The sequence below is a fragment of the Octopus bimaculoides genome, chromosome 1, assembly GCF_046866305.1.
Source record: "Octopus bimaculoides isolate indiv1 chromosome 1, ASM4686630v1, whole genome shotgun sequence".
NCBI lineage: Eukaryota > Metazoa > Mollusca > Cephalopoda > Octopoda > Octopodidae > Octopus > Octopus bimaculoides.
The window spans coordinates 124,367,331-124,382,330 of record NC_142928.1 but is presented as its reverse complement, the minus strand read 5'-3'; the positions used below and the strand labels follow the sequence as shown (position 1 = coordinate 124,382,330).

General features: G+C 34.4%; 1 protein-coding gene across 3 annotated transcripts in view; it reads right to left on the bottom strand.

Moving 5' to 3' along the window:
• LOC106881121 (neuronal acetylcholine receptor subunit alpha-10) overlaps nt 1-15,000 on the bottom strand; it is a 587,572-nt gene that overhangs the window by 83,354 nt on the left and 489,218 nt on the right. For all 3 annotated transcript variants that reach the window (XM_089357333.1, XM_089357344.1, XM_089357337.1), the window contains exon 6: nt 5,402-5,511. In XM_089357333.1, coding sequence (XP_089213459.1) covers nt 5,402-5,511 — 110 coding nt within the window. The remainder of the gene's footprint in view (nt 1-5,401; nt 5,512-15,000) is intronic.

Sequence of the window (15,000 nt, the reverse complement as noted above, 5' to 3'; positions counted from 1 at the left end):
GGAGATTGAGGAATGTTTGAAAAGTATAAGGAAACAAATGTTTGAAAAGTATAAGGAAACACATTTATAACAAAAGGAATAAAGTATGCTACCGTGGAGGTACGTTTTGCAATAGAGGAAGAAGCAATTAAGCACTCCACGGAGGCAATAAGGTCGGAAGAGGGGAGTGTTTTTGCCTTCGAACTGTGGCAAACGTGTGGCCAGAGTGCGAGTAGGCAAAGTGCCTCCAGAACTAAAAGAATCATGGCTGCTGACAGCAATAATGTTCAGCATGAAGGAGGAGGCCAAGATACTGAAGGTCATATGGACACAAAGTATAGATTACTGGGGATATGGGATTGAGCTCATTATCCAAGCAACAGTAGAAGATTTAAATAGAATCGTTGAGTATATAGTGCTGCTCGACGACTTGAGATTGAGATTGGAAGTGGAGGGCAGGCCGCCTATATGTTTTGCATATGGGGAGAAAGGCCACATGAAGGTGAGGTGCCTATAGAGAGAACAGACGGAGAAGCAGGAGAACATGAACCAGGTAGTACAGGTGGAGATAGAAGAAAATACAACGAAGGTGGGATACACAGTGGCGGAAAGAAAAAGAAGTGGAAGAACGAGCCCGCCACCAGAAAACCAGAAACAGGAGAAAGAAGAGGTGGAAAGGAAAGCTGTGACTAGAAGAAAGGCAGACGAAGGGGTGGTGGAAAAAGAAAGCGAGAAAGTAATTGAAAAGGTGTTCGAGAAGGAGTTACAGAAGGAGGAAACAGTGCTAAAGACGCCGGTTGTCCCAGCGAAGGTAAAAGATTCGGGAGTGCAACTGTGCGAGGGTGAAATGGAGAGATTGTTCAGAGTTGAAAAGGAAAAGACACCAGTAGTGGAAGAAGAAAAGAAAAAACCAAGAAGAGGAAAAAACAAATGGAATTTTGTGACACATGCAAAAAACAAGGAGACGGAGAGAAAATTTGTAAATATCAAACTTATTATCAGAGTGAAGTTACCCACGGATGTGTACTCCAAGAATGAGAAGGCCATTGTTGTCGATAAGGACACAGACAAGAGACTGAGAGACATGTACGGAGACAAGATTGACCCGCCAGGAGTGTTGGTGGAGTTCGACAAACGTCCACCAGAAGTCGAGGTAAAAGACTTGGAACCTTTCATGAGGTATTAAAAAGGAAAAAAAAAAAGAAAAAAGAGTAAAATTGTTTTGTTGGGGAAAAAAGAAAAAGCAAAAGGAAAAAACAAAGGAAAAAAATGAACAAAAGAGCCCAAGAAAAGCAAAAGCATTTTCTGGAAAAAAAAAGAGGGAAAAAAAGATAATTAAGAAACAAACAATAGAAAAAGTGAACGATGCTAAATAGAAATAGTATATATAAATGTTCAAATGGTACTGCATGGGAATGGGGCCCATGCAGCCATTTCATTTCTTCATTTTTATATAACATCTCATTATCGTTTTATTTTTTTTTGTCCCCATTGTGGTGTTGTGCCTGTCCTTGTAGTGTCCCCCTCTGTGTTGTGGCCGTAGTGCCAAATAAAGAAAGGAGTTAAGTAGAGGTCATCCGAACGTGCGATATAACAGTGGCGACGAGTATTTCGTAGCTCACACAGCCACTGTGTCGTATTACGATATAACAGTGGTGACGAGTATTTCGTAGCTCACACAGCCACTCTATAGTATTGCGATATAACAGTGGAGATGTTCCAGCGTGAGTTCGAATCTCATCCTCGTCGCCACTGTTACATCGCACGTTCGGTTGACCTCTACTCAACTCTCCCGACGTCTAGACTTCTCCCTCTATATCTACGTATTGGGCTAGCCTACTTCATCGTCTGGGAGCGTCGACACAACATAACTATACGAAATTTTTATTAAAAAATTTCAGCCTATCTACAAGCGTACACACCCATAACCACTCTTTCACAGAAACTTCTTTGAGTGAATTAGCTATTTATTAATACGTGCATACACATAATAGAAAGTCTTTTATAAGAAGTTAGTTTCTGTGAAACAGGACTTGAACTTGTTTTCTCTTGTTGGTCGAGGAAATTTTGTGTCTTGTTTAGTCATTAGTCTTGGTGCAGAATAGGTTTAATTACCTCTCTTAAATTCATTGATTTGGAAATGAGAATGAATTAGCTTAGTACAGAATTACTAATATAGCGGGATGTTGACACAGGATAGATCTTGGTTAATTTTGCTTTTATTAAACAATTATCCGTATGCAGTGAAGAATTGTCTTTGATCAACAATGAAAATATCCGTTTGCGTGCAGGGGTCTCATTCATGCTTGTAAGAGAAGTAAGCCAGTTGGATTATATTTTTCTATTATTCACTGGATTTCTTTTTATTTTGCTTCAAAATCGCTTTTCTCAATACATCCATTTACTAAAGAGCGGGGAAATTAACTATTCTCTTTCTGCTCAGAAATATATTGCGTAACAATGGTACTAATTATATTGATTGCATATGTGATACTTCTATATGGATGGTTAGAACGTATTTTGAAAGACAGTTGACCTTTTTCTTATTAAAGGATTATTTAGCAGCTATTAGTCCTAAGGTGATATATAATTTGGTCATAATGTTTGTATTAGTTCTAGCAGTAATGGTCGAATTCAATATAAGTAGTAACTATTCTCTTGATTGTATATACATACACGTCATGTTTGAAACTTTTTATTTCTTGCGAGATTTATAATACAGGTTCATAATACGGATATCAAGTCCTAAAATGAACAAAAGAACGACTGACTGCGTGGTTATAGACAGGTGTGTATGCTCTATGTGCACATTGTAATGCCTTCGTATGCGTGTATAATCGATGAAATCACTCTTAATCAAATAATACTTGAAAATGTGAGCAAATGGAGCCAATCTTTAGATTAAAATTGATTTTCAGTCGCACGCATGTGAAATATTTACTTTCAATTCTTTTATTGAGACGACTTACTGAAGGCAGATTATTATCGAAAAATTTAGATTAGTACTGAGGAAAGCAATATGATTTCATTTCAGTGAAATCATATTACTCATGGATAATCCATTTAATTATATGTTATAACATGTAATTAAATGGATTATCCATGAGTAATTTATAACCAAGAGATTTCTTATGTAATTATTCATAATATTGTTCATACTATCACAACTACATTGTGTCTGTGAATTACCTTGTTAATAATAGCTACATAATAAGCCACACCGAAGGAAAGCTAAAACTTAGCAACTTATATGTTAAGTCGCTGTTTATGTGCCTAGTGAGATCACAACAACTATAGTCTTTTGTCGCAGCTATTACTTAGTTTCCGAAAACACAGACATTTCCCGAAAAGATAACGAAATAAATGCACAATGGAAGTAATCAATTGATACCAAATTCCGAGAGAACACGAACGAGAAAATCAATATCCTAACTGAACGTACTAACTATAATCGACCACATCTAAATTTGAACGTATATTTACCCCAATAAACACTGTCCTTAGCGTTAATCGGATAAGAGAGGAATCGCTTCATGAATTGAGTGCTTGTGTACAGTAGTAACTCTACAACAGGAATTACAAGTAAGTGCAGCAATACAAGTCAACGAAACATGTATCTGTTCTACAATGATGTTTCTCTATTGGTGAATTAGTTTGCAAGCAATTATTTTAACGATTAAAGGAAGCAACAATGGAATACCTACCTATTCAGGGTACCTCTACTTAGCCGAGCGTCTCACAATATTTAAATTATAGATAATTATTGTTGCATATGTTGCATTTTCTCAATAATGAAAACTATACACAGAGATGACGTTTATCAGGATTTCCTGCACTAGATCCGATAGAATACATTTTTAGAAAAATAATACAGTAAAGCTACTCTGATTGGTATCGATATAACTCGGTGCAAAATCTCAATTCTTTCAAGAATATTTTTACAATGAGAGTAGATATGAAAAATGAAATTTTTACGGAACTCTAGCATATTTTCAGACAGTCTGACATAATTTTCCATGGATGAAATTACATTAGTAATTAATATTGTGTAACTGAAGATATACAAAAGGTCAGCATATATAAACTGAAATATAAACTTTGCAAGAACCGAGATATTGATTAGAGAGATTATAGGGATAAAGGAATGGCCTACAGTGTTAGTTGTGATTGTTGCAATTGAAATGATACGCAATGTCTGTAGGGAAAGACAATGGCAGATTAACGATAATGATTGTGACACGCAGGTTCCAGAAAATAGCATTACAAGTATCTGCAAATAGAGCTTGGATGTTATTTTACAAGGTTTACTAACATTTCGAAATGTTTATTTCATTTGAACATTTTTACGCATTGCATACATATACTTATCAATTGACCTGTTAATTTATCTTATAAACTTTGAATAATAATAATAATAATAATAATAATAACAATAATAATAATAATAATAATAATTATTATAATAATAATAATCATAATAATAATAATAAGAAGAAATTAAGGCAAATAAACCAGATATAGTTGTCAAAGATCATGAAGAAAAAAATGCTTTCTAATTGATGTATCAATACCAGCAGATGACAACGTTTCTCTAAAAGAAATGGAAAAACTTTCAAAATACAAAGACCTGGAAATAGAGGTAACTCGAATGTGGAATCTAAAAACAGAAACAATTCCTATTATAGTAGGTGCCTTAGGTATAATAAAAAAATATTCAGACAAATACATAACAAAAAACACCAGGACTTACAAATATATATAACATACAGAAAATTGCACTACTGGGCACAGCACACATCCTACGCAAAACACTTTCAATACAGTAACCATAAGAGCACCACAGCAAACCACAGCACATACCGAAGGCGCACAGAGCTGCGCTCGGTAGTGAAGTGAAAGCACGTTATAAAAATAAAACTACTGAACAATAATAATAATAATAATAATGGATTCAAATTTTGCCACACATGAGCAGCAATTTTGCGGGTAAGGGATGAGTTAATTATATCGACCCCTGTACTGGATGACACTTATTTTATCGACCCCGAAAGAATGAAACGTAAAGTCGACCCCGGCGGACATTGAACTCAAAACGTGTAAATCGGAGAAATGCTGTGAAACATTTTACTCGAAATGCTAAGTATTATTCCAGCTCACCACCTTAACCGCTTGAGCGCTGACCTCCTGAGCGTCATTTTATCATATACCTGGCGCTCCACGAGTGCTACGGTAGAGAGAAAAATAAGCCATCCACCGGTAAACTGGTGTGACGGGCTCAAAGGGTCAATAAAAATAGTAGTAGTAGTAGTAGTAGTAGTAGTAGTAGTAGTAGTAGTAGTAATAATAATAATAATAATAATAATAATAATAATAATAATAATAATAATAATAAGAAGAAGAAGAAAACATGAAAGCTACTTACTTATTGTATAGTAGTATATCAGGTTTCCAGACATCTGTAAAAGGAATCCGGACCACTTTGATACCGTTGTATTTGTCAGGATCCCATCGCAGATTAACGTCTAACCAAACCTACATTAGAACAGGAAGGATTCATTAAGTGATGGGCAAGGATTTATAGAGTCAAACATAATCATAAAACATTCTCAGAGGAGACATAAATTGTGTTAAAATTAATCATAAAACATTTTTAGCACAGACTGGACATTAAAAAGAATTCCGATTTGAAAGTGTATGTTTTAATGGAAAAGAACAATCTAAAACCAAATTAAAGATCGTTAGCATCAGCGTTTTTGTGTAAAAGTCCACTTGAACCCACATGATTTCGAGTTCGATCCCTTTGCATAACAGATTGGGCACATGTTCCGTAGAGTAGCCTTCCGTTAATAAATGTTTTGCGAGCGGAATGTGTCAAATACAATCTGCATGAAATTGATTGTGCATATATATATATATATATATATATATATATATATATATATATATATATATATATATATATATATATATATATATATAGGTGAGAAAGTTGGTATGTGAAAGCACGTGGTTGGATGTATAAAAGATAATAAGAGTGAAAAAACTACAAAAGGCTTGTGTTACTTGGTTAAAGTATATATTTAAATTATGTCAGAAAAATGTTAGAAAAATGTTATAAAATCTTTTTGGTATATAAACATTGTATTTTGAGAAATAACCGGTTTCGTGTTGTCTTTTCAAATTTCTCTACTTCATTTTTCTGACATAATTTAAATATATACTTTAACCAAGTAACACAAGCCTTCTGTAGTTTTTTCACTCTTATTATCTTTTATATATATATATATATATATATATATGTATATATATATGTATATATATATATATATATATATATATATATATATATATATATATATATATATATATATATATATATATATGTATATATATATATATATGTATGTATGCATGTATGTATGTATGTATGTATGTATGTATTACTGCCAGGATTACATAGATGCCGTGGAAATTTTATAAGGTAATTAAATTACCTACACGGTGTCTAGCAAAGGAAAAAATTACATAGGATATATATTCCCATTATGCAAATTACCAACAACATTAAAGGAGTGCCCAAAACAGAGCTAGTCAACCTGAGGCCTGCGGGCCGCATGCGACCCGCTTGATACTTTCTTGAAATGGGTTTATTTACACAAACATTTTAAAAATTTTATCAAATATTAAAGATTGTAATGAAAAGTAAAAAAGAAAGATACTACTGTCTTTGCAGCGATAATATTTTATATTGAATCAACGATCATTCGTTCCTTATTGTAATAATAGCATGAGGAATCAAATTACTTTCAATTCTGTCAGTATAAAGCGGCCCTCAAAAGACTTTCTGTGGTTAAAGTGGCTCGCAATGTATTTCGAGTTAACCAGGCCTGGCCCAGAACAAGTCATAATGTAATAAGAGTACGCGAAGAGTGGGGAGAATGTTGAAGCAGTATACACTGTTGGAACGAATATCGCAAATTGTACTCTCCGAGACTCTAACAGCTTTTCCAAAATACCGTCTTCAACTATGGCCAATGTATTCATAGAAAAGGGGCTTGAAAATGAATAACATATAATAAATCCTAAACATCAAAACACCTACAGACTACTGGCATTCAGAAATCAAAGACGAGCAACAGAAAGTAACAATATAAATGGAAGCAAATGTGAGGAATGTATAAGATTAGGAAATACTGAAGCTGGAAATCATGACAATGTAATGGCAGAAATAAAACAAAAATTACCAAAAGATAGATCTTCCTAAGAATCAATAATTGCACCACTCGTTTATAAAACTGAACAATAAAATAGCAGCAGCAATAAGTAAGTAAATCCAGGTATTGCATACTTAATTGAAACAAGCACAAATATCAATAACATTAGGCTGGATAAAAACGTATATGCAGTAGCTACGGTAGTTATAATGGAAATGGAGTATTTCCTGAGATTTACTTAAATAAGGATATAAAAATCCCTAGCAAATAACAGGCAAAACAATTTCACAAGGAATTATCAAAACGAAATCTTTCTTTATTAGAAGAATATTCCTAAAGGAATCCAGTTTGTTAATCCTTTTCTGTCAGGCACCACACTTTAAAGTATTCGACATGTGGAATTGAACAGGACTCGGAAATATCTCTTATTAGAAGGCAATGAACTATATTCTGGATATGGACGAACTAGATATGATACAACATACACAAATGAAAGAAAAAATAAAGAAAGAGTACTATAGACGAGTTAGATCAATACTAAAAACAGAGCTCAATGCTAAAAATAAGATAATGGGTATCAACACTTTAGATGTCCCAGTTATAAGCTACAGCTACAACATCCTTAACTGGGCACTAAACGAACTATGTAAAATAGACAGGAAAACAAGAAAAATAATGACAGGATATAGGATGCACCACCCAAAATCTGACATAGAAAGGCTATATATACAACGCACAGAAGGTGTCAGGGGTCTTATACAGCTAGAAAACAATTATAAAATAACCACCATAGGACGGCAAAAATATCTACTCCAAAAGCAAGGGAAACTAATACAAATAGCCACAAAACACGAGCAACACAAAAAGCTGTTTTCAGTATTTAAGGAAGCTGACAAATACAAACAAGAAATCAATCTACCTAACAAATACGAAGAAGAAGAAGAAGAAGAAGAAGAAGAAGAAGAAGAAGAAGAAGAAGAAGAAGAAGAAGAAGAAGAAGAAGAAGAAGAAGAAGAAGAAGAAGAAGAAGAAGAAGAAGAAACAACAAAAGCTATAATACAAATGAAATCCAAACTAAAACTAGAACAGCAACGGACCATGATAAAACGATGGCAAGAAAAGCCCCTACATGGTAAATACTGGGCTAAACTAAATGCGAAAGAAATAGACAGAGAAAAATCCCAGCAATGGCTGAGAAACTCAGGACTCAAAGCAGAGACTGAAGGATTTTTAATTGCTGCACAAGACCAAAGCCTCCTCACCAGAAATTACCAAAAACACATAATGAAAAGAAATATAACAAGTAACTGTAGAATATGTGGAGATAGACAAGAAACAATAAATCATATTATCTCTGGCTGCCCAGTCCTGGCTAAGAAGAAATATATTCACAGACACGACAGAGCTGGGACCTATATACACTGGAAGCTATCCCAGCACTACGTAATAACAACAGAAAAAAGATGGTATAAACACACGATAGAAAAGGTCACAGAAAACGAGAAAGCAACCATGCTCTGGGATATGCCAATACACACAGATAGAGAAATTAAGGCAAATAGACCAGGTACAGTTGTCAAAGATCATGAAGAAAAATCTGCTTTCTAATTGATGTATCAATACCAGCATATGACAATGTTTCCCTAAAAGAAATGGAAAAACATTCAAAATACAAAGACCTGGAAATAGAGGTAACTCGAATGTGGAATCTAAAAACAGAAACAATTCCTATCATAGTAGGAGCCTTAGGTATGATAAAATAATATTTACACAAATACATAACAAAAACACCAGGACTTACAAATATATATAACATACAGAAAATTGCACTACTAGGCACTGCACACATCCTACGCAAAACACCTCCAATACAGTGACCATAAGAGCATCACAGCAAACCACAGCACATATTGAAGGCACACAGAGCTGCGCTCGGTAGTAAAGTGAAACCACGTTATATAAATAAAACTACTGGTTAATAATAATAATAATAATAATAATAATAATAATAATAATAATAATAATAATAATAATAATAATAATAAAGAGAGCTACAAATACCTAGGGTAATTGAAGGGGACAATATCAAACATTCAGTGATGAGGGAAAGGATCAAAAGAGAATGTTATCGCAGGGTGAGAGCAATACTGAAGACAGAGCTGAACGCGAGAAACAGGATCGTAGCGATCAATGCTCTAGCCATACCAGTCGTGACTTACAGTTTCAATATCGTTAACTGGTCAATTACTGAAATATGTAATGTTGACAGAAAAATACGAAAACTGTTGACAATGCATAGAATGCACCACCCTAAGGCAGATATAGAACGTCTTTATCTGCCAAGAAAAGAGGGAGGCCGTGGATTTCTACAGCTGGCATTAACAATGAAGCTAGCCACAATTGGCCTAGTCACCTATCTGAAAAACTCTGAGGACTGGATGCTAAAACTTGTCTCAAAACATGAAAGCAAGAAAGCATCTTACTCAGTAACAAAACAGGCAAAGGAATATCTAAGTGAGTTCCAATTACAACAAATTCAAGAATTAGACGAACTAGAAACACCCGCAGAAAAAGCTAAGTGCTTGAAAACCCATGCTAAAATTGCTGCCTTAGATATTATGACTGAAAAATGGCATGGAAAACCTCTGAATGGCAAATACCCAAAGAGAGCGAATAATGCAAATATTGACAAAGCCCTTACCCATCAATGGCTAATGGCCTCTGGCTTGATATCAGAAACAGAGGGGTTTATCGTAGCAGCCCAAGATCAATGCCTATCTACAAAGAACTACCAGGCCAACATATTAAAGAACGGCAGCTCCCCATTATGTCGTATATGCCAACAACAAAATTGACTATCGATCATGTTGTCTCCATGTGCAGTCTGCTTGCGCCTACAGAGTATCTCAACAGGCATGATAGAGCTGCACAATCTATTCACTGGGTAATATGCAAAAACCTGGACTTGCCCTATGATAAAAACTGGTGGGAACACAAACCACCCCCAGTACTTGAAAATGATCACATCGCACTCCTCTGGAACTTCACCATTCAAACTGACAGAAAGATAGATGCAAATAGGCCAGACATCATACTGAAAGACTTTAGACAAAAATCATGCCTCCTCATTGATATGACTGTCCCAATCGATATAAACGTATCTGCCAAGACCTACCAAAAATTGAGCAAATATAAAGATCTTGAAATAGAAATTAGCAAAATGTGGAACCTGAAGACAAAAACAATACCTATTGTCATAGGTGCCCTGGGAATGACAGCGAAATGGGCTGATTACTACCTAGCTCAGATACCAGGAAACCCCAAAATGGCTGAACTTCAAAAGATAGTGCTCATGGGAAATGCCCATATCCTACGTAAAATACTGTCTATGTGATCTCAAATTTTAAAACAGACATAATTTTCTTATGGTTTCTTAAACATTCTCTAGAACAAGACTATGTACAAATCTAAATATATGGTACCCTAGGCCTATCACCTACATGAATTTCTAACTTGTTGTCTCTTGAGGTCTCTGGGTGAGACTTGGATCCATCTTGTACAAATGCAAAACAAAAGTCAAACATTAAAAAAAAAAAAAAAAAAAATAATAATAATAATAATAATAATAATAATAATAATAATAATAATAATAATAAGAAGAAGAAGAAGAAGAAGAAGAAGAAGAAGAAGAAAAAGAAGAAGAAGAAGAAGAAAAAAAGAAGAAGAGGACGAAGAAGAAGAAGAATATTTTATCTAAGTCGTGTTTATTCTTATTCATGGTAGAATTTATGTAATTAGTTGTTAACGACATTATGAGCACAAGCTTTCATTAAACCAGAAACTTCCATTAATCTTTCAAAGGATCAAAAGCCTTCTGATAATTTTTTCTTGTCCCTAAGAAGCAAACTTTCTGTAGAAGCTCTACAACATATTCTGTTCCAATTTCCTTCAAACATTTGTCTATATCATTATTCACAATTTCCAAAGCACCAATCATTACAAGCATAAACTTTAAAGTTTTCATACCCTAGTTTTAATTACTTAGCGGTTAATTAGCACATACCGGTTCCTATCCCAAAGTAAGTAATCCTTCCACGTGTCACTTAGAAATGAAGGGGTCTCTCATTGTGTTCTTTAAAATGTTCTTTATCTCCTCATTGTCTTCTTCAAGCGACCTCACATATTCCTGCTTCTTGGGACACTGTCGTAGACTTTCCTGTAATTTATTCATCCAACGGTTAAATTCTTCTTCTTTACTTGTACCTCAATTAACACTCTGCTGTATATATACATAGCAAATCAGCAGCTCCTCTTGATTTCTTCCTACATTCTTTTTTGCTCTTTTGGCGGTAGGTTCTCCTTTTCCAGAAAATTATTCACTTCAACTGCTATGAGGCCAGTTAACAGTTTCCGTAGTAATGGTAAGCAAGTAATAGGTCTATAATTACTGACTCTCTCTGCTTTGTCCTTCTGTGCCAGCACCGCCCTTCCTTTTGTCATCCATGTTGGTGTTCCATTTTCTAGGTGGTCAATAAAAAGAAACGGTCGTATATAAGTGTTTAAACGTGAAAGGATTTTGAGCCAGAATCCTTCGATACCATCTGGTCCGGGGGCTTTCCAGTTTGGTATTTTCTAACCATCTCTTTTACTTCTTCGTCCATGACTTTTATATTCTCTTGTATCGCTGCATCTTCCATTTCTCTTTTAAATTCTCGTTAGTAGTCTCCCTTTATATTATTTGCTTCAGATGTTTGCCCATATTTATCTTGCTGCCTTAGCATCAAGCATATCATTTACTTGATGCTATTTTTCATTGTTCAGTTGCTTATTTTTACATTCTTGGAGAGTTTTCTATTCTGATATGTTCAGTATTTATTCAGTATTGATATATATTTTTACCCGGCTCGACTTGGAATTTTTTTGTTTCAGTGATTGTTCAACAACCTGCACTCCTTTCTGTCTTATGTTGCGTTTCCTTTACAGTTCGTTCCCGCGTCTCTCCTTCACCCACTTCCCTATCATTGCATTCATCTGTGCAAAATCTCTTTAGTTCTCAAGCCTTCATTTCCACCAAGGGGCTTTGTCCTTTGTTTTTCTTTCACTTTTAACCGCAAGCAGCTACAGAGTCTGTATAGGTCGTTTAGTTCGGTTATATTTTCGTTAACAGTTCGTCCACCTTTTTCACTACTTTGTTTAGTTTTGCTACTTCGATTACTTTGAGAGAGGGTAGCATCTTTCTTTTGCTATTTCGCGCTTTATTCAGGTGTAAGTTAATTCCTTCTTCCGTAAACGACACAAAAGAAATAAGAAAAGCATTATTGAGAGAGTGAAAGAGAGAAAAAGAGTGGGAGCGGAAGAATGAGGGAAAACAATAGAATTTAGTAGCTTAGATGTAGAAGTTTAGATATCTCGTAAAACAAGACTATTCTTACAGAGAATCAAAAAAGTAAAAAAGAAAGAAACTTAAGAGATCATTTCGATTTACATGGTGGAGATGTAGATATTTCCATTGCGGTCTTGAGTTACCAGATTTGAGAATTCAAAAGTGAGAATTTAAAAGTGGCAAAAATATATCAACAACGAAGGAGAATGCTACATCAGTGTGTTAGAAACCACAAAACAAACAAGAAACAGCATCACATAGAGAGCGGGGAGAGAGAGAGAGAGAGAGAGAGAGAGAGAGAGGAAATACAGCTGAATTAAGTAGTTAAATATAGAAGTTTAAATATTTCATGAAAGTACTATTCTGTCTGAGAAAAGAAATTATTTATTATTATTATTATTATTATTATTATTATTATTATTATTATTATTATTATTATTATTATTATTATTATTATTATTTTTATTATTATTATTATTTATTGACTTAGCACAGCTTCTAACGCTGGAGATGTACTACAGCGTCAGCTGTTCAGTACCACTGAATTAAAGGAACACCCCTTATTTTTCGAGCACCATTCGAAGTATTCGAGTGGTTCCAAGCAGTGCTGTTTTCTGCAAGTGTTCCAGCCTTATTGTTATGATAAACCCTTCTCTTTCTGATTTTAAGCTAGACACCATCAATCTCTTTGTTCCTTATACTTCTGAAGATTTTTGCTTACTGTTCCCAAGGCTCCGTCAAATATTGGTACTACTACCGACTTTTTAATCGACCACAACTGCTTAACTTCCTTGTCATATCTATTGACTTTTCTTTTTTACTTATCACATATCTTGTCAGCTGGGCATGTTATATCTATGATCCAGTATCGTTTGTTTTCTTTCTTAATTAATACTATGTCTGGTTTCTAATTCTCTATCTCATGGTCGCACTGAATCATAAAATCCCATAGCACCTTTGCATTATCATTTTCGATGATATACCTTCACGTTTATGTTCGTACCACATTTTTGTTCTGTCAAGTTCATACTTGTTGCAAAGTGTCCAATGGACAATCCTCCTCCTCCTCCTCCTCCTCCTCCTTCTTCTTCTTCTTCTTCTTCTTCTTCTTCTTCTTCTTCTTCTTCTTCTTCTTCTTCTTCTTCTTCTTCTTCTTCTTATTATTATTATTATTATTATTATTATTATTATTATTATTATTATCATCATCATCATCATCATCATCATCATCATCATCATCATCATCATCATCATCATCATTATTATTATTATTATTATTATTATTATTATTAGTAGTAGTAGTAGTAGTAGTAGTAGTAGTATTTCTATTATTATTATTTTCTCCTTATCACAGGTTTTGTTGGGGCTCCTACAGTTTTACTACATGCATCCTACGGTACCATGTTATTCACTCTTTTCAGTTATCTAATACTTTCCTGATTATAAGGAGGCAAACCCTTTGTAACAGTTCTACTCTTCACACTATTCTAATTTCCTTTATATTCCTCACGATACTTTCTGATACTGTGCCAAGAATGATTGGCACTGTCTTCACCTTCTTCATTTTCCATAGCCGGTCTATTTCGTACTTAAGAGGGTGGTATCTATCTCTCCTTTCGACTACCTTCTTGACTATTCGCAGGTCCAAGGGACATGCAACATCAACTGTATAGCATATGTGTTGCATTATTATTATTGTTATTATTATTATTATTATTATTATTATTATTATTATTATTATTATTATTATTATCTGTTTGACTTTTGCTTTGTATTTGTACAAGTTAGATCCAAGTCTCACCCAGAGAACTCAAGAGACAACAAGTTAGAAATGCGTGTTGGTGTTATGCCTTGGGTGTCATATATTTGGATTTGCACATAGTATTATTTTAGAAAAAATATATAAGAAAACAAGAAAATTTAGAGTTTGTTTTAAAATTTGAGATTACAAAGAAAGTATTTTACGTAGGATATGGGCAGTTTCCAAGAGTACTGTCTTTTGAATTTCTGCCATTTTGGGGTTTTCTGGTATCTGAGCTATCATTCCTAGGGCACCTATGACAACAACTATTGTTTTAGTCTTCAGGTTCTTCATTTTGACAATTTCTATTTCAAGATCTTTATACTTGCTCAGTTTTTGGTAGGTCTTGACGGATATCTTTATATCCATTGGACAGGCATATCAATGAGGAGGCATGATTTTTGTACAAAATCTTTCAATATGTCTGGCGTGTTTGCATCTATCTTTCTGTCAGTTTGAATGGTGAAGTTCCAGCGGAGTGAGATGTGATCATTTTCAAGTACTGGAGATGGTTTTTAAGTCACGACTAGTACGGCTAAAGTATTGATCGCTTCGATCCTGTTTGTTGCATTCAGCTCTGTCTTGAGTATTGCTCTTACTCTGCGATAACATTCTCTCCTGAT